This window comes from Heloderma suspectum, chromosome 13 (genome assembly GCF_057233095.1).
Source record: "Heloderma suspectum isolate Gila_16-S chromosome 13, 16-S_ref, whole genome shotgun sequence".
Classification (NCBI taxonomy): Eukaryota; Metazoa; Chordata; class Lepidosauria; order Squamata; family Helodermatidae; genus Heloderma; species Heloderma suspectum.
The window spans coordinates 25,554,022-25,574,388 of record NC_139470.1 but is presented as its reverse complement, the minus strand read 5'-3'; the positions used below and the strand labels follow the sequence as shown (position 1 = coordinate 25,574,388).

Genomic DNA, 20,367 nt, shown 5'->3' with positions numbered 1-20,367 from the left:
CACCATGGTTAGCCTAACTACCCTTCCCCGCATTATCTCTAAACAGGGCCACTGTCTACTCTTACTCAGGCGGTAGCTCAGGTAGACTGTTTTAACTGGAAACTGCACCTCGAGACCTTCCATGTGCAAAGCACGAGGTACTAGTACTACACAAGCTTTGCTTTCCCCTTAGCCTTCGCGAGGCTTAACAGGTATGGCCACCCTATCAACAGGGCTTCTCCAACATATGAACCAGAGACCGTTCGAGGCCTAAATCACTTTCCTTAACCCAAAGGTCAAGCAGTAATTAGTCTCTAGAATCGTAACCATTTACACCAGCCTTCCCCAACCTGGTGCCATTGGCCTGACGGCAGGGAATTATGGAAACTGTAATCCAACACATCTAGAGAGTACCAGATTTTTTTTGGGGGGGCACTGATAAGCTTGATAACTGGCACCTCAGAACAGGATGCTGAGATCTAAGAATACAATTACCCTAGCCTTTTTCCATAAGCCAAGGCACATCTTCCTTTGTCAGCCTTTTCAGTTGTCAGCGTCTCTTCCTAAGAGAGCAATCCTGTGGGCCCTAGACAGAGTCTGGAGGGCCATAGGATAGCTCAGATTCCTGGATCCAAGGTCAGAGTCAGCACTCTGACCTTAGACTCAGGAGTCCGAGCTCCCCTTCCCCCCAGCACAGCTGCCTCTCTCAGGTCACAAAGGCGACCTCAGAGGGAAGAGAAAGGGAGCGTGCCGGTGGGCAGGGAGGGCTTAAACCATATCCCCAGCCTCCTCCCCGCCTCGATGCCTCATCTAGATGGGCGAAAATGCCCATCTGGCAAAATTACAGAACAGGAGGGATGTGGAGGCGAAGCTCACCTCCGCTGTGCTTCCTGCTCTGCTTTGGATAGTTGTATTCCCAAGTTCAGAGGCTTACGGCCATCCCCATAGGATTGCTCCCTAAGTTAAGCTCAAACTTTGCTACAACCTCCAATTCAAGCCTTTGCCCATCGTCCTCATTCTGACAACTTACCCTTGCACTCCTCATGTCCTATTGGCCCCACCTTCTCAGGCTCCTGCTTTCCTAGGCCCATGCTTCCCTTAACTCCCCCCCCCCCCGCCATTTCTCATGGCCTAAGATTTTGCACGGGGGGTGGGGCAGGAGAAACAGATATTAATGCCTTGATGTCCCACTAATTATGTCCTGGCTTTACTACAATGCTTTATAGCTTGGTTTTACATACTGATCTTTATTCTACTTTTTGAGCTGTCAGACTAGCAGTATAAAAGAAAATTGATTTAAAAAAAAAGACCAGTTACACAGCTTACTTCATTGGATGACAGATCATGGTTGGAAATCAGAGTTGTGTTCCCAGCTTTACCACCGAGAGTGTCTGTGCTCACCTTTGCACCAATACCCTAGTTCTACCCCCAGCCCTGTTCAGCATTATTTAAAGAGCCAGATGACATTTTAATGTGGAATGAGAGAGGCCTTGTTTTGACCTAATTTTAAAGTTTGACCAGTTTTCATTTTATAAATGCCACTCACTGTGAGACAAAGACATTTTCTCTACGCTTTTTAAAAAGATAATGAAGAGCTCAAGAAAGTCCTTTAAATGGGCACTGATTGATAGAAGATACATGCTTAAGAGAGCATTGATAGCTGGTGGCTATTAGCTACTGAGCACACAATGCTTGCTTGGGTGGGGACTGGAGAAACACTGTTTGGAAGTTGGAATATAGCCAGCAAAGGTAAGAAATGCATGCAAGAGGAGTGGGGAGAAAAACTAAAGGCCAACACTGGGTACTCAACCGCTCCTCCCTGTCAAGGAAGGAGGACAGCTCAATGAAAGGAGGTTTGCTGTGTGTAGTCCACTTGGGTCTCCAAGTATTGCAAAAGTATCGCTTAATTTACGAAATATATAGCAAACAGCCTAGCAAAGAACATTGATTGTCCCCTCCCCCAAGCATACATCCGGGTTACAGATGAGTTCACTGGCATTTTTCATGGAAAAATGCCAAAGAGACATGCATTAAGAATACTTTCAATGTACCTCTCAAAAGTTCTTAATTCATTCTCCTGTTCAAACTTCCAGCTGCTGAGGTCTTCCACAACTTTCCCCAGGCACCTATCCAAGCAGGATGCATTTGGTTTCTGTCACAACTGCATCTGTTCTTCCCTAATCTTTTGTTTTTCTTGCTCTCTAGTCCCTTTGTCACTATCTTTCCTGGCAACAAGATTCTTTGGACCAAAACAATATTTGAAGTGCAGCAGAACCAGTCATCTGGAACAAGCATTGAACCCCTTCCGGCACACAGACAGGATGTTACAGATTGTGGATTCTATGCTTTTAAAATATAAATATATAGGAAGCTTTGATTCACAGTGGCCAAAACTGTGCAACAACAAGGATCTGTTGCCATTTGTGTAAGTTATGCAAATTAAGCTAATGGGCAATGTCTTGTTTGCAATTCTGCTTGCTGTGGAAGAGGCACCACTGAAAATCTTGACTATGTGCTCAATAGGTAATAGCCACCAGCCATCAATGTTCTTTTAAGCATGCGTCTTCTAGCCATCCATGGCCATATAAAAAGGAACACATTTAGCTATTAGTTTAAAAGGAAGATCTGACTTGGGGAAGCTCCTGCGACTTTTGTGATTTCACCCAGTATTTCCAGACACATTTTAAGGCATATATTTGCAGTCATAATACACAGAAACTTGGACTCATTATTAAATGGGAGGTGAGATTTTTGGGAAGCTGAGATCTAGGAAACTCTTGCACAATCATGCCACACACCACCTTGGATATGGATTTGGTTAGGAAAATAATCACACAGCCTTCAGGATTTCAATTGGAACTAAATTTCAGTTGCTGACCCTCTTTTCATTGCCAGGGCTCAAGCTTCAGAATGGAGCACTAGTCAAGTATCCCTCTGGGCACATGTGAAGTGCATGTCCTCTCAGTATTGTGTAGCCACAGGCCAGAACATGAAACAGGGATTAATTGAAGACAGTGCTACCAAGGAGCTCAGGTTTGTCAACAGCCACTTGCCTGCTCACCTGAGGCAGTAAGAGCTGGTCACCAGACAAATGAGCTTATGTGGAAGAGAGCTGGTTGCTGGGTTTTATTCTGTTTCCTTTCAGGGTAACAAGGAACTTACACCAGTACGTGTGGGTCAAAAGAGAGCTTATTAAACATTTGTAAGCCAATCACAGTTGCAAATCAGTAACATTTGTGGAATCATTCACAAGGCTGAGACAGCTCAAATCTCAGTCGCTCTTTTTACCAAGTTGGCAATTTCACTTGTAATTGTTATGCCAGTAGCCTAGGAATGTTGAGAGATGAAAGACTGCCACAGAGAGAGAAAAAACACAGTCTCTAATTAAACTCCAATAACTGCCACAGAATCATGAAAGTAAGCTGACTTCTTCTAGCCCTCGCAGCTGTGAAGAGAGACTCTGACCACCTGGGCCACATGATAAATGCTTCAAAAGCATTTCAGAAGTTACCAGAGGCCAAGGGTAAGATGGAAGGCAACATCTGCACAGCATTTTCTTTTGTGCCTTTTGAATGGAACTTTAACCCCACCCTCAGCTGCCAGAATAAGGCAGAACATAATGGCAGCTCTGAAATGCAAATTGTGATTGCATTATTTGAGGTTTAGGACTGACTTTTAGACAAATGTTAGGAGTGAAAGATCCTCAGACACACATCCTGTGACTAAAAATATATTTCCTTATTTTAATATTTCCTAGGCTTTTAATCTCCCAGGGGCACTTTCTTCTGCACTGAAATTAGAGGCACCCTTTACATGCTCAAGAGGATCCATACTGGCTTTCCTGATCACTTCCCAGAACATGGGCTGGCATCCTTCTTGCTATCTTGCCATTGCCCAGTTGACACTGCCTCCATGTCTCCTGCCTTCCTTCCTCTTTCCCCAGTCAGTCAGGGCTCAGGGATGGAGAGAGACTCTCTCAGCAATGACAATGCTTCTGGGATTCTTCTTTGCCTGTCAGCAGTAGTGCTGACTGCATCAGATAATCTGGACGCATCCTAATCCCTTCCCTCAGGGCAATGTCAGTGCTCATACATTGGCAGGGGAAGGAATCAACATTGCATGGAACCTCCCTGCTCCAAGAGACAGAGAGTGGTGGATAAATCCAACATGGTGTGCCCCAACAATATCCAGTTTGAGACTCAGTGCACTGCTTTATGGCTTAGAGCTGCAAAGACAACAAGGATGAGTTTCCCAAGTCTCCTTTCCTTGTTGCAAACTTGTTTGGGTAGTCTTTCTGCAACAACATAGCCTGTCAGCAAGGGAGACTCCTGCCCTCATTCATATGGCAAAGCAGCAAGAGGGAGCAACCCTGGAACCAACAGGCTAGACAAGTGGTTGCTTACTTTCTCCTTGGCTCGCACTTATCTCCTCTGCTACATATTCTAGATACTCGTCCTGCATGTTACAAGCTCTCTTGGTCTGAAAAGGCCTTCCACAGATAGCTATGCTCACTCTGTCTACACCCTCCACACCACCAACAGCCCTCTAAGCCTAAATCTCAACAGTTTGCTATCTGCAGGTGCCAAATATTAACTCCTAGCCTCCATGAATTCAATCAGAAATACCATCTCTCCAACTCCTCTTGTGCAAAATGGCAGCAACACTATTCTCAGACCTTTCAATGGAGCCTATTTAACAGACTCAGCATATTATTTTCTTCCTATGTACACCAGATTTATTCCCAATACTTGGAGCAACTGCATTAAGTCAACAAGGCCTCATAAACAGTCCCTTGCAAACAATGTTCCTAGGGAAACTGACCTCCAGCTCATGGAGCACATTCCAAGTTACCCCCTCAGTCCATGACAAAACCCAACAAGTCTGATGTGATCCTCGGGGTATTTATTCATTTATTTATTGCATTTATACCCCGCCTTGGCCCACCACCTGAATAGCTCCCCCACTCTTCTTCTGGATGGAACACCTAAGGAAGCCTGAGGTCAGGTAAGAATTCTCACTTTGCACATTTATTTATTATCTTGCAAATCCTATAAAGAGGGGCACTGAGGGTACCTTGCCCAAGTTACCCCAAATTTCTGGAGTCAGAACTACTCATGCTCTGCGTAAACTGAATGAACTCTTTACAATGCACCCCTGGATCCTCCAGAACACACAGTGATTCCTTAGCCAGATGCAAAGGGGTCCCCAGTGCAGAAAGGGTATGAAATATGAAACACACTGAGACACAAAACCATTTTCTTGCTCTTTTCTATGCTTTGGCAACTATGCTTTTAAAGTCCTGAATGCTGTATTTCAGAGCTAAATCTGGATGTCATGCTGACACAAATAGGTATCTTCCAACTGAAAATAAGCATCCTGATGTCTTTCATCAAGGAAGGTAGCACCAGAGTTTTTCGTTGCTAGGAAAATACAAACCTCTCTCTAGCTCACATCCACTGAGACTCTTCTGTGGAACACCAGGAGGCACAGCATGGACAGTGCAAGCACCTTTTAATATCCAATAGGCCACTAGTGAGGGCTCAGGAAAGGAGAGATGAACATCACATTTTCTCCTTTCTGACCCCACCCTTAATGTCTACATGTTCATCAGATTCTGAACCTAGTCCTGTATTTTGCAGGGTCTGTGCTCCCTCACATGAATAGCCACAATATAGAAATGCTAATCTAAACTTATTAAAACAACAAGCACTGTGTATTTAAGCAGCAAGGCTACCCGCTCTCTCCCCCAGGCAGTGCCTCACCCATTTTGTGAAGCTCTTGTTATTTTTAATCCACCCACTAGCATTCTGTTTGTCTGAAGGCTGTCCCCTCCCTCCCTCCCAGGGCTGTGAATAATTTGTTAATTTCACTTCCCCATTTGGATAGCAAAAGTGAAATGGACACAAGTAAGGTTTTTGTAGGGTTGAGGGGACTCCTTTAGAGTCAAGACCTACTTTTCATCTCAGCCTTCAACATGGGATTCACATTTAATTTCACATCTTTATTCTTCTCTTCCTCTGTTCTTCCACTAATTCCCTAGCTAGAACTTTCACACTGTCTACTGATGTGGATGAGTCCAACAGCAGTCTTTTATTAGATTCTTCATCCCACACTGGAACACAGCTATTTTCTCATCTCAAATCTGCTTCTCCCCTGAAAAGTGGCATTTTAAAAAAATGAAAAAGAAACCAGTTGCATGACCGCTGAGGGGGGATGCTTTCGTACAAAGCTTTGATGCTGCTGTTGTCCCTGTTTCATTCACAGAAGTTTAGCGGGAAGGGGGTTAGACGTCATCTTCGACTCTTAACTCTCTTGTGTTCTCACACCACTTCTGATTTTTTTTCCTTAACACAGAAAAGCCATGCCTGCTGATCAGTAGCACTAGGTGCCCTCTGTCTGGAAGCACCCCCAATCCACTTGAGGTCTATTTGCATCCATATATAACTCACAGCTCACCAGTGGTTTAGGGCAGGGCTACAGAACTGTGGCCTTCCAGATTTTGCTGGACTACAACTCCTAATACCCCTGGCCATGGGCCAAGTTGGCTGGTGGGGCTGATGAGAAATGAAATCCAACAACATCTGGAGGACCACAGGTTCCCCACCCCAGTTTAGGGCCTGTAGTTAAAATAAGCAGTTCTCCCATCCTAGGAGGAAGGGGAAGATGCACAACAACATTTCTCTCCCCTCCACAGCAAGGTCAGAACTCACAAGCATTGGATACAGAGGCTATTCACTTGGTTGTCTGTGGTAAAAATCAGCTCCACATGTTCAAACAGGGAAGTGTTTGTGAAGTGGAAGAGAGAAGTCTTCACCCACACCCAGCTTCAAGCCATCAATATGCCACAAATTGCTAATAGCCATATGCATAGACAAGTGGGCTAGTAATTTGTGGATCTAGTCACAAGGCTAGATTGTATTTTAATTGTTGAGGGGCTTGAAAGAAAGACTGCTCTGTCGGAAAGTTCTTGATCAAGACAATTTTTTCCAGGATCTCATGGGCAATGCTTGTGAACCACCCAGACAGCTTTGGTAAAGAAACATAATAAATACATGTTTCCAAAGTTATTGGCTGGGGTGGGCCAGGCACTGGACTCTAGCAACTCACCACCTCTCCAGTGATCTGCTGTCAGCTGGACAGGTAGACATACATTCATCTGATCTATGTTAGAACACAATACACATCCCGTTTGTCAGCTGAGTATTAATGATTTCCCAGGCACACTCGCCCACCCCTGAGCATCACAGGTTGATTGTCCCTCTTCCCCTACTTCCGCGTAAGAGGACATCATGTTCTTCACTACCAAAAGATACCCAGGCTAGAGAAACATTTCCTCCAGGATCCGTTGCCCCAATTCAGACTAGGAAGGGAGGAAATGGGGAACAGATTCCAAGAAATACAAAGTAAAACACAGTTGTCATGTCTGTGATGCAGCATACAAAGTGCTTTGCAATAATTGTCTGTGGGGTAGGTTAGCTTCTGAGAGATAGATACTTATCCAAGACAAACAGCCAGTGAGTTTCATACTCTAGCAGGTATTTGAATCTATCTTCTAGGCCTTGCACCAGACTTGCCAGGCCTCCTGACTGGAAAACTGCTTAAGGAAGGCCCAAAGGATGGAACAAAGTAAAAGAGCAGAGGACACGTCCCAGGGCAGGCACAGAGGTTCCCATTCAAGGAGCATATCTAGGAACTAAGAACATCCTACCAGAGGGGTAACTGCTCCAAAGCACGCAAAGCCAAGAATATCTCAAGAAAGAGGTCATTGTGATTTCAAGAGACCCCACAGCAGGCCAATAGTGTCTTGCTCTCCCTCTCCCCCACCCACTAGAGAATGGGATCAAGGTACCCCAGAGAAGGGGGGATTTGACAGTCGAGATCCACACCCCAACCTACAATTGTCCTTAAAGGCCCCCTCCTCACTATGCTTCCTTCAGTCAAAGTCCCTCTTAGCTCCAGAACAGGGACATTTCCCACACTGCCAGCTACCAAGCTACTGCAACTCTCATCTCATCCAGGATCAGAAATTGGGTTTTTTCCTGGTCACCGCAGTCCCTCTGGAGTCTGTGATAGAAATATCCCCAGACTGGGCTTGCTGCCTCCTCCTTCTACCCTTCAGATGTTTTGAAGCCCCGAGAAGGTCCTAACGCCTTTAAGAAGAAAAGTTTGCCAGCTGCAGCTCCTCACATCATGCTACTGCAGCTGAACTGGAGAAAATTTTACTTTCTACGCTCATTATTACAAAGTATTAAGGAGCTGTTTTAGGGGCCTGAAACCCAGAATCCCAAATTCACATCCTCTTTATTTCAGGGCTTAGTGCTCAGCCCCCCAAATCCCTTTCCAGAGTCAGGACTCAGTAAGGAGAGCATGCAAAGTAAGGAAATGAGAGTGCATCTGAGCATACAAAGAGTGTCTATCCCTTTACACACACCCTGTGGAAAAGGTTAAGCAACAGGGCTTCTGGCAGGCAGGCAGGCTAGAACACAACTGCAACGCCAATGCCTTCTGCCATGCTTAAACAAAATGGCCCCAAATAAAATGCAGAAGAGTGCCCCTGCCCATAGTAAGAGTGCCCTCACACCTGGGCTTGCAGAAATGTGCAGCCTTTTGCTGCTTCCCTTCCAAGACAATCCCTCACCCACCCCTTCCACCTAGGGCTGTCGCCCTCAGACACACGGAGGTCCAAGTGCCCAAAGCAAGAGCACACCCACCCATACTAAGAGTACCCACTCCCAGAGCTGGTGTTACAGAGCCTTACAGCCACACCTGCCTGGACCCACATGCCCACCATTCCCAGAAATCGGGCAGCCTCCCCCCCCCCCGCCAGAAACCAAGAGTGCCCCTGCCCGTGGCAACAGTACCTACCCACTCTCCGACACGGGGTTATAGAGGCTTACAGCCACTCCTGCCCGGGCCCACCCCCCAGCCCCGCAGAAACGAGGTGGCCCAACCCCCCCCACAGAAACCAAGCATGCCCCTGCCCATGGTAAAAGCACCCACCCACTCCCCGACACGGGGTTACAGACCTTTGCAGCCACTCCTGCCCGGGCCACAAGCCAGTCCCCCCAGAAACGAGGCGGCCCAAGCCCCCCCCAGAAACCAAGAGTGCCCCTGCCCATGGTAAAAGCACCCACCCACTCCCCGACACAGAGTTACAGACCTTACAGCCACTCCTGCCCGGGGCCACAAGCCAGCCCTCCCCCCAGAAACGAGGCGGCCCAAGCCCCCCCGAAAACAAGAGTGCCCCTGCCCATGGTAAAAGCACCCACCCACTCCCCGACACGGGGTTACAGACCTTACAGCCACTCCTGCCCGGGCCACAAGCCAGCCCTCCCCCCAGAAACGAGGCGCCCCCCCCGAAACCAAGCGTGCCCCCGCGCGCAGCAAGAGCGCCGCCCGAGCCCGTCACTCACGGCGCCCCCTGCCCGGCCGCGTCGCCGCCGTCAGCCACCAGGAAGCCGAACTTGTCGACGCGCCGCTCGCCGTCGCTGCCGAGGCTGCCGCCGCCCAGCGAGCTCCGCGAGTCCGCCTCGCCCGCCGCCGCCGCGTCGTCGTCGTCCTCGGCCAGCGGGGCGCGCGGCGCCGAGCCCATCCCGTTGGCGCGGGCGCCGCCGGAGGCCGCCGGCCCTTCCCCGCCGCCGCCGCCGCCGCCCGCGCCGCGGCGCTTGGCCATGGCCGGCCCGCTCAGCGGCGCCGGCGGCCCCGCGAGGGAAGCGGCGCCGCCGCCATCGCCGCCCGCGAAGGCTCCCCTCAGGCGCCGCTCCGGCCAGGCCGCCTCCGCCACGCCCATTGGCTGCGCCGCCGCCCCCGGGGCCCGCCCCTGCGCCGCGGCCATTGGCTCTCGTCGCCGGAGTGGCGCGCGCCGCCCTCGCCTCCGACTCCGGAGCGGCCGGGGCCCTGGAGGGAGGAAGGGAGCCGAGCGGAGCGGCCGCAACGTCGTTGGCCGCCCGGGCTGTCAATCCAGCGCCGCGCGCCCGCCCTCTCCTTAACCTGCCGGCGCGGGCCGTCAATCCAGCGCCGCGCGCCCGCCTTCTCCTTCACCTGCCGGCGCGCTCGGCCAATCACGCATTCCTATTCCTCCTCCTCCTCCTCCCGCCCCCTCCCACAAACTCCCCTTTGGGGCGCCTTCAATTCAGTTTCAATTCCTCCCCAGCTGACAAACTTTGGAGGCGGGTCGCTTATTTTGCAATAGGGGGAGGAGGAGGAGATTTTCCAGCGCTACAGCTCCAGAACACCTGCAGTTCAGATGAAGCGGCATTTATTCATTGCATTTGAACTTATCTCCTACAGCTGCCAATTTCGTGTGGATATTTATTTACTTATTTATTTATTTAGATACATAGGCTGCTTCCATTAACTTGTACATTTCAAATAAAAATGTCAGACCCTGCTTTTTCCCTCTTCTTTCAAAGGGGGATGTGATGATGATGTTGCAGGGATATGTTTTATGATATGTTCTTCCTTTTTTCTTCTTTTTTTCTTTTCTTGTGCGGCCCCCCGCCCCCTTTTCTTGTTGTTTGCTATTGTTACGTTTGCAAATTAAAAATTTGAAAATGTGTGGCGTCTTAGTAGAGCTGCCCGTGTTTGGGTGCGGGTGGGGGGGAGGATGAGATGCACGGGGGATTCAAACGGCCCTCCCGCGAACTGATATGGGAAATTCTACTGCGCAAGGCACATTACAATGAATGGGACCTCTGCATAATCTAGCCAAATGGCACTTCGTTTTCCTCCCAGCTCAAGCTAGCTAGAGACCTTCTGCTATAATAACCCTAATTTATGTATTCAAGGGTTAAGCGTAGCACAAATATAGGCTATTTTAGTTGTTTAGAGCACAATCTTATGCATGTTTAGACAGACGAAAGTCCTACAACTCCCAGCATGCTGGCTGTGGAATGCTGGGAGTTGCAGGACTTTTGTCTGTCTAAGCATGCATAAGATTGTGCTCTAAACAATTGTAGGATTGTGCCCTTAGATAGCTTAATAAATGAGCATGAGCTTTCACGGGCTACAACCCACTTCATCAGATGCTGTAAGTGGAACTGGAGGTTTTGAGTCTGAAAATGGACACAAATCAGACATCAAGCATAAGAACATCAATAAATCTATCAGTGAACACTTTAGCGTCTCTGGGTGGCGGACCTACGGGTGGCAGTTCTAAAGAAACTGAAAATCAGGCTTGCTTGGAATGTGAGATTGTAGAACAGGATCTAATAAAGAAGTTCGTGTTAATCAGGGAGTCAATAAGGTGCATGATTTCTATGCACATTATAAAGACTCTTAAGGTGCAATCCTATCCATGTTTAGGCAGAAAAAAAGCCCGACAACTCCTGACAAAAAGCATTCCCCAGCTGGCTGGGAAATGCTGGGAGTTGCAAGACTTTTTTTCCTGTCTAAACATGCATAGGGTTGCACCCTCAGTGCACCTTATAGTTTGTAACGGTTACTTTAAGATAATGGAATGCTTCCTGCAGATCTCCTTGTTTAACTGTCTTTTCAGACTCAAATCCTCCAGTTCCACTTACAACATCCGATGAAGTGGCTTATAACCCATCTATTAAACTATCTGAACAACTAAAGCAGTCTATATTTGCGCTACACTTAACCCTTGAATTTGTAAACAGAAGGCTACAATTATTATACTATAATAATCATGTATGTCGTTAGGGCTGCCAGCTTTTCTTGTTTTGCTTTTAGGCACCCCCAGTGGCATCCCTCAGGATTCCATCTTGTCCCCCTGCAAATGTGTGTGTGTGTGTGTGTGTGTGTGTGTGTGAAAGAGTGAGAGAGAAATCGTGAGGACAGATTGTCCAGAGTTTTGGCAGGGTTGGTGGCACTAGCATGCTGCCGACACCCAGCTCTACCTCTCTTTTCCAACTAAATCCAAGTAAGCTGCTCTAGTTCTAAATCAGTTTCTGATGTGTATAGTAGACTGGATGAGGGCAAACACACAGATACTTAATCCAGACAAGATAGAGGTGCTTCTGGTTAGTTAAAAGGCAGATCAGAGAACAGGGATTCGGCTTGTGCTGGGTGGGGTTATATTCCCCCTTATAACTCAGGTTTGTACCTTGGACATATTCCTGGAGTCAGCCCTGACTCTAGATGCTCAGGTTTTGGCAGTGGCCAGGAGTGCATTTGCGCAGCTGAGGCAAGTGCATCTGTTCTTAGAGATGTGTGATGTGGCCACAGTTCATGCATGCCTTCGTTGCCTCTTGTTTGGACTACTCTATGCGCTCTATGTGTGACTGCCTTTGAAAAGTGTTTGGGAACTTCAGAATGCTGCAGCCGGACTGTTGATCAGGGCTGGTTACAGGGAGCACATGACTCCCTTGTTACAACAGCTTCAATAGGTCTGCTTCTGGGCACAATTCAAAGTGCTGGTTATGACCTATAAAGTCCTATAAGGGTTGGGACCAGGCTACCTGAAAGCCCGCCTTCTCCCATACAAGCCTGCCTGGGTTTTAAGATCTTAAGGGAAGGCCCTTCTCTCAGTCCTGCTGCCATCAGAGACCCATTTGGGGGGACATAAGACAGGGCCTTCTTCATGGCCACATTCAGGCTCTGAAATTCCCTGCCAAGGGAGGCTAAGTTTTATGGTTTGGCTGATTGCTCAAAGTTGTTTTTAGATATATGTTGTTTTTGTGTATACTGTCTGTGTGTTTTTTATATTTTAAATTTTGCATATTGTACTTTTAATGTTTTAACCTTTGTAAACCACCCAGAAAGCATTTATTTATTTATTGCATTTATACCCCGCCTTTCTCCCTCCAGCAAGGAACTCAAGGCGGCTTACATTATCCTCCTCCTCACCGTTGTATCCTCACAACAACAACCCTGTGAGGTAGGTTGGGCTGAGAGTCTGTGACTGGCCCAAAGTCACCCAGTGAGCTTCCATGGCCAAGTGGGGACTAGAACCCGGATCTCCCGGCTCCCAGTCCGTCACTCTCACCACTACACTACACTGGCATCGGCTATGGGGTGGTATAGAAATGTAAATAATAATAATAATAATAATAATAATAATAATAATAATAATAATAAAGTTGGCTCCCTCTTTGCTGTTCTTTTGCCAGCAGGCAAATATGCTTTTATTCAGGCAGATCTGTGGCATGTAAACTGGTCTACTGCTGAAGGTGGTTTTAATTGGCCAGGTCCTATTTATTTCATTTATTGTTGAGTTTTAAATTTGTTTTTGTTTTATTTTAATTAAGCATTTGTTTTTCAATCTGTATTTTATTACTGTTAGCCACCTTGAGTGCCATTTTTGGTGGACATGCAGGATATCAATCAAACAAATAAATAAATGTGCCAACTGGATGATAAGCAGAAATTCTGTAGGAGAAGCTTTTCCCCTACATGCTCCTCTCCCCATCCTTCTTGGGGGAAAGAGGCCATCCAACTTTTCAAAAGACATGCTGGGAACTGCTGCCCCCTTCTGACCAGCTGGAGCTCCAGGGGCCAGAGAGCTTTGAATATATTGTTACGCGTGTCGAATTTCCCTGAGCAGTGAGAAGTTTACAGGTGTTGCAGTGCTTAACCAGGTTTGATATTCTCTGGATGAAGAGATAAATGGAGCCTCATGGCATTTCTGTAATGGGGGGGGGGGATTTTTACAAATAAACAAGTTGGGTATAGGCGGACGCTCCAACAGACATCCAAATCCATTGTCCTTGTATCAGATCTCCAGAGAGAGGTGCCTCTGCATCCCCAGGTGCTTTCAGCTTACCAAAGCTCAAAGCTCATTCTCTGCTTCTTTCTCCAAATCTGGTGTTTCCAGACACTTTTATCATGCCATCGCCCTGCCTCATTCACTGAATTTTATTTGGGGTGTGCCTGTTCCCAAACATCACTGTCTTCCATTCAGAACCCTCCCGTGTTTTCCCACTGTTTCATCTTTTTTCTTTCCATGAAAAATCTATTACGGAAGAATAGACAGAATAGCTGCCCAGTGCCTTTAATGGTTAGCACTAGGAACCCTCCTGGAAGTACCCTCTGTCTCCAAACTGCACTTTCAATTTTTTTTCTCCATCTCTCTACCTCTTTCTCTCTCACACACACACGCACGCACGCACGGGCACACACAGGTCTTGTTTACATCATCCTTAGCTGGGGGTGGCAAAGGTATTCTTTTTGCCAAAATGGATCTCATCCTGCACTTTTTTATTAGCTGGGATGCTGATATCATCTGCCAACTCCCTTCAGAATCCCCTGTTCCCTCTGAGTTTAGCTGTAATCTTCACAATGGGGCTGTTCGCACAACACGCTAACCCACACTCAGTGGTTGAATGTGGGTTGTTGAACTGTGGGTTGTTTGTTGAACCATGGGTTACTGTGTTGTCCAAACCCAGGACATTTTCCCCACCCTGAACAACTCAGCAACAAATCATGGGTTCTCAAGGTGGCTTGCTTGAGAAAAATAGGCCACACTGCATGGTTAACAAGCCACCCTGTGGAAAAAGTCCAGGGTTCAGACAACACGCTAACCCACGGTTCAAGAAACAACCCACGGTTCAGTAACAACCGACATTCAACCACTGAGTGTGGGTTAGCATGTTGCAAAAACCCAGTCAGTAGCTGGGGTCAGGCGGGTGGGGAGATGAATTTTCCCAGCAACAATATCTTGTTCCTTGTTGTAATGCAAAGTATTTTGGGGTGGCTTGGTCTCCAATGGGGAATTGACCCATTAGCTTTACAACAGACCTGCTCCTGGTGGAGATGAAAACTGCTAGAACTGTGTTGTTGATCTGGATCAATGCAGCTGCCTGTGATGTCAGACTGTCCTTGGGGTTGTGGCTATGGGGACGGTCATGATGAGTGCCTGCACTTCAAAATGTAACACTGCACGACTGCTCTCACCATCCAAGAGGTATCCCCAGCTATTTCCTAATAGATCTATATTAGAGCAATACCTAATATGGATCTATTTGCATTAGGCCTACTCAAAGGTTGCAAAGGATTTATTTATTTATTTATTTATTTATTTAATTTAAAATATTTCTTGGCTGCCTTTCAGGGCAGAAGCCCTCCCAAGGTGGCTTACAACAATAAAATACATAAAAACAATTAAAATATTAAAAGTGATAAAATATAAAAACAATTGCAAGTTTTTGAGCTCTCTAGATCTCTTTGTTGGGCAAGATGTTACAAACAGCAGGCTGGAGGAGGGGAGGGGAGAGGAAAAAAGAAAAACAAGTTCTATTAACAAAGCTGGGTATAGTGTCGTGTTCTCTGGACTCTATTCCTTATCTGGCTCAGAAGAAGACTCAAAGGGAGAGGAGACGACATCACACCATGAGCCATTGTCTGCTAATCCTTCCAGGCCAGAGGACATGGCTTTACTGGACTCCTCAGACTGGGAAGGCACTGCCCAATGCAGTTCTCACAAGCCAGGGGTGGCAGAACTGGGCAACAACCCTTTAAGAAAGAAAAACAAGTCCTTGGGGTGGGAAGGTCCAAACCAGCCAGCTTCCATCAATAGGCCTCTGCATGTTGCTGAGACAACAGTTCTCCTCAAGTACATTCCAGCCAGCCTCTGCCACAGTGATCTGACCAAGGTTTTATTGTCTTTATTTCATTTATTTCCATTTCAGAAAACCTCAGTTTTGGCAGCTTCAGGATTTCTGGGGGAAGCTTAACTTCCTCCCAGTAACCCTGACTGGGATTGCTGTTCTGGCCCTGCCAATAAAGCATCGGAACAGCAATCTTTCCCCTGCAGCCCACCTGATCAGCTGGGCTGAGGGGAACAGTGGGTGGGGCACTTGCAGGCTAGTGGGCTGCACAGGGCTGCACAGGGCCTGTGGGTCACAAGTTGTGCACCCCTGGTGTTTAGAACTGCAGCCTAAATATAATGTGTTGCTTTGCCCTGCGAAGTGCCATTCACACATGCCAATCATTGCTTGATGCTGCAGCCATCTCTCTTGATGAACATGCATGTGTGAACCAACTCTCCCTGTTGTGTGTATGCTCAGTGCCAAACTCTGTTTAATAATTTCTAGAAAAAGAGATGTCTGGGTTCAAATCTGCCTGGAAATACCAACCTCTGCCCTGCCAGGCCTTCCTCCTAATTCCCTGATGATGTGCTGGGACTCTCTGCTGTTACTCAGTAGTATTTCATCTAATTGCATGTATTTCAGGACTCAGCATGCAGAATGTCCCAGGTTCAATTCCCAGCATCTCCAGGTAGGGTTGGAAAAACTGCTGGCTGAAACCGTGGAGAGCCCTTGCTGCCAGTCAGTGTTGACAATACAGGGCTAGACGGACCCAGGGTCTGACTCAGTAGAGGGCAGCTTCCTAGGTTTTAGCCTGACACTGAAAACAGCTGCTGGGGCTCACATTAAGCCCCAGGTTTGCCTCTTCTGAAATGTGTGAGATGGGCCTTTATTCCGATACAGCTAGACAAGTCAGCCAGAGACAGTAATGGCTGGTGCTCATTGCGGCTGGTGGGGCGGAGGGCAGGGCAGATACTCAATATTCTACTGAGATAGTTGGAGGAGGGCAAGAGAAGCAATACGACAATGGAACCAATTCCCTAGGGAGGCGGTGGGCTCTCCCACACTGGAGGCATTCAAGGTGAGGCTGGACAGCCACCTGTCAGGGATGCTCTGACTTGGATTCCTGCACTGAGCAGGGGGTTGGACTCGATGGCCTAGTAGGCCCCTTCCAACCCTACTATTCCATGATTCTGTGATTCTGTGAGTGACAATTGGCAGTCATGTCGCACATTGGAGTAAATGTACCTGGTTGTGGTGGTGGTGGGGATTTCTTTGCCATAAGGGGGAGGGGAAGAGGCAGAGGGCCTCTGCTCCATTTGCCCCAAATATAGAGCTGTCTCTGGAGACCCCTACTCGTACTCCAGCTTTCCCCAACCTGGTGTCCTCCAGGTATTTTGGACTACAACACGCATCAGTCCTAACCATTAGCCATTCTGGCTGGGGCCAATTTGGTGCTGTCGTCCAAGCAATGGAAGCTGGTGGCTCTGCTTTCAGTGGGGCTGCGAACTCGTTCCATCCAAATCAGCCAGAACTCTACAGGAACTATCCAAGGTGCTGAACCCTATCTCCCAAATATGTTCAGCACCTTGGATAGCTCCTTTAGAGTTCCAGCTGGTTCTGACTGAAACCCAGGATGGATTCACAGCCCCACCGAGATTGGAGCCACCATTCTCCATTGAGTCCAACACATCTGGACAGCAGGTTAGGGAAAAACTAGAAAGGCCACAGCATCGGTGCCTATGACAGAAGGTGCGGGGCAGGCGAAGCTGGTTCCTGGCAGACGCATTGGGGGAGCATCCTGCCAATATGCCAGCCGGGAACGAAATGATGCCCCTGGTAGCATTCAGCTCATGGGAGACCTGGGGGGTGGGCATGCGGGCCACTGCCTACTTTTGATTGCCCACCTTTACAGTACTTAACCAGAGCCTGCTGGATTAGATTAAAGGGCTATCTAAACATTTTTTAAAAAACATTTATTTGTTATTTTTCCTGTAACACACACTTCCACACCAGTGGGACTCTGCTTTTAACCTCTAGTGAGTAGAGGACCAGGCACAGGCTACTCTAGTACAATCAGAAAGCTAGACACAAAAAGGGAACAGAGGCTATGGAAGGACAAGGCTCTCCAGTGGTGGTGACCTGCAAGGTGTGTGCCATGTTTGTTTTCTTGCCTGAGAACAACATGGCCTACACCTGCAACAAGTGCAACTTGATCATGCTGCTGGAAGAAAAAGTAAGAGGACTGGAGTGGCGACTGTCGACCCTCCGGGGAATAAGAGAACACGAAGAGTTCTTGGACAGAATGGGGGAACTACAGCAGCAAAGGGAAGACCAGAAGCTTGAAGAGCAACAGCAAGATGAGGCAGTGGGAAATGCTGAGGTGAAGAAAAATGGAGTAGAGGATACTCCTTGGAAAAGGGTGACAGTTAGGAGAAGAACTAGAAGCTGCTCTGCACCAGTGGAAGCTGTGGAGCTGTGGAACTGTTTCCAGGTACTTGAGGATGAGACTGGAGGACAGCCTGCAGAGGAAGAATTACAGGAGAACCTGCATGAGAGTGAGCAAAAGGCTGAAAATCAGTCGAGCAGAGGCAATGAAACGAAGGCCTACAACAACAAGAAGAGAAGAGGAGGAGGAGTGGGAGACTCCTTGTTGCGTGGGATCGAAACCTAAGTATGTCACGAAGACTTGCCAGGTATGCTGTCTCCTGGGAGGATGGATTAGAGACATGACTGAAGGGTTGCCTGCACTCATAAAGCCCACTGACAGGTACCCCTTTCTTCTCATCCATGTGGGAGCAAATGATACTGCCATGCAGAGCTATGAAGAAATCACGTCAGACTTTGCAGCTTTGGGAAAGAAACTCAAGAACTTTGGAGCCCAGATAGTTTTCTCATCCATCTTTTCAGTAAGAAGAGGGATAGAAAGGGAAAGAAAAATACTCCAGGTGAATGACTGGCTACTAAGGTGGTGCTGACAAGAGAGATTTGGATTCTGGGACCATGGGCTATGCTTTCTGGAAGATGGCCTGTTGGCAAGGGATGGGTTGCACCTCACAAAGGCTGGGAAGGCTGCTGTTTGGCCACAGCATGAAGAACTTCATCAGGAGGGCTTTAAGCTGAATCCTAGGGGAAGGGAGACATAAAGTTGGGGGTAACAATGGACGAGGCTCATGCACCACAATGGAGAGAACAGCTCTAATAGCACCCAATAATAGTCTTCAGAAACATGTAGGAAGAAAGCCAGACTATGAAGCACATGTCTATATACTAATGCCCAGAGCATGGGAAACAAACAGAATGAACTTGAACTCTTAATACAGGAGGGAAATTATGACTTGATGGATGGAACTGAGACTTGCTGGGATGACTGTCATGACTGGAATACAGCAATTGAAGGATATAACATGTTCAAAAAGGACATGAGGAACAGAAAGCGAGGTGGGGTTGCACTATATGTGAAAAATACATATCTCTGCACAGAAATACAGGAGGATGAGCTTGGTAGCCTCATTGAGAGCATCTGGGTTAAAATAAATGGAGCAAAGAATAAAAGGAACATGGTGGTCAGAGTCTACTACCAGCCACCCAGTCAAGGAGAAGATGAGGATGAAACTTTTGAAAAGCAAATTGCCAATGTTTCAAAGAAACAGGATGTAGTAGTAATGGGGGACTTCAATTTCCCCGATATTTGTTGGGAGACAAATTCTGCAAAACATGGCCCCTCCCGGAAATTCCTGACTTGTGTGGTGGATAACTTCCTCCTACAGAAAGTAGAGGAAGGAATGAGAGGATTGGCTATCCTTGACTTGATCCTAACCAACAGAGATGACTTAGTGGATAAAGTAGCAGTTACAGGAACTCAGGGGGGAAAGCGACCATGTTATACTTGAGTTCTTGGTTCTAAGGGAAGCAAAAGCTGAGTGTAGTCAAATGCGTAGCCTGGATTTTAGGAAAGCTGATTTTAATAAACTCAGAACAATGATAAGTAAGGTCCCATGGCAAGTGATTCCAATGAGAAAAGGAGTCCAAGATGGGTGGGAGTTTTATAAAAGGAAATTCTCAAGGCATAATTACAAACAATTCCAACAAGAAAAAAGGTGGAAGACAACAGAAGACGTCAATGTGGCTTCACAAAAAGCTTAGAGATGATCTGACAACAAAAAAGCACACATGTAGGAAGTGGAAGGAAGGCCAAGCAACAAAGGAAGAGTACAGGCAGGTAGCACAGAATTGCAGGGATGGCATCAGGAAGGCTAAAGCTGAGAACGAGCTGAGGGTAGCAAGGGATGCTAAAAGCAACAAAAAGGCTTTCTTTAGATACATGCGTAGTAAAAGACAGAGGAAAGAAATGGTAGTTCAACTATTAAATAAGGATGGCAAAATGATAACAGATGACAAAGAAAAGGCAGAAGTGCTCAATTCCTACTTTGGCTCAGTCTTCTCCCAAAAGAGGGTCTATGGCCCCCCTGGCAAAGGCGAAGTACAGGCTGAAGGGGCAGGATTGCAGCTTGAGATCGATAGGCATATGGTCAAGGAACACCTAATTACTTTGAAGGAGTTCAAATCTCCAGGGCCAGATGAACTGCACCCTAGAGTAATAAAGGAACTGGCAGAAGAACTCTCGGAACTACTGTCTATTATCTTTGAGAAATCATGGAGAACGGGTGAAGTGCCAGATGACTGGAGGAGGGCTAATGTGGTCCCTATCTTCAAAAAGGGTTAAAAAAAGGAACCTGGGAGCTACAGACCAGTCAGTCTGACATCAATCCCAGGGAAAATTCTGGAGCAGATTATAACGCAATCAGACTGTAAGCACCTTGAAAACAATGCAGTGATTACTCAAAGCCAACATGGATTTGTCAAGAACAAATCCTGCCAGACGAACCTGATCTCAGTT

At 47.3% G+C, this 20,367-nt stretch overlaps 1 protein-coding gene across 1 annotated transcript in view; it reads right to left on the bottom strand.

The window, feature by feature from the left end:
• Window positions 1–9,800, bottom strand: part of TBC1D10A (TBC1 domain family member 10A) — a 48,675-nt gene extending 38,875 nt beyond the window's left edge. The window contains exon 1 of the mRNA XM_084819227.1: window positions 9,393–9,800. Coding sequence (XP_084675353.1) covers window positions 9,393–9,769 — 377 coding nt within the window. The 5' untranslated portion in view covers window positions 9,770–9,800. The remainder of the gene's footprint in view (window positions 1–9,392) is intronic.
• Window positions 9,801–20,367: the final 10,567 nt, after the last annotated feature.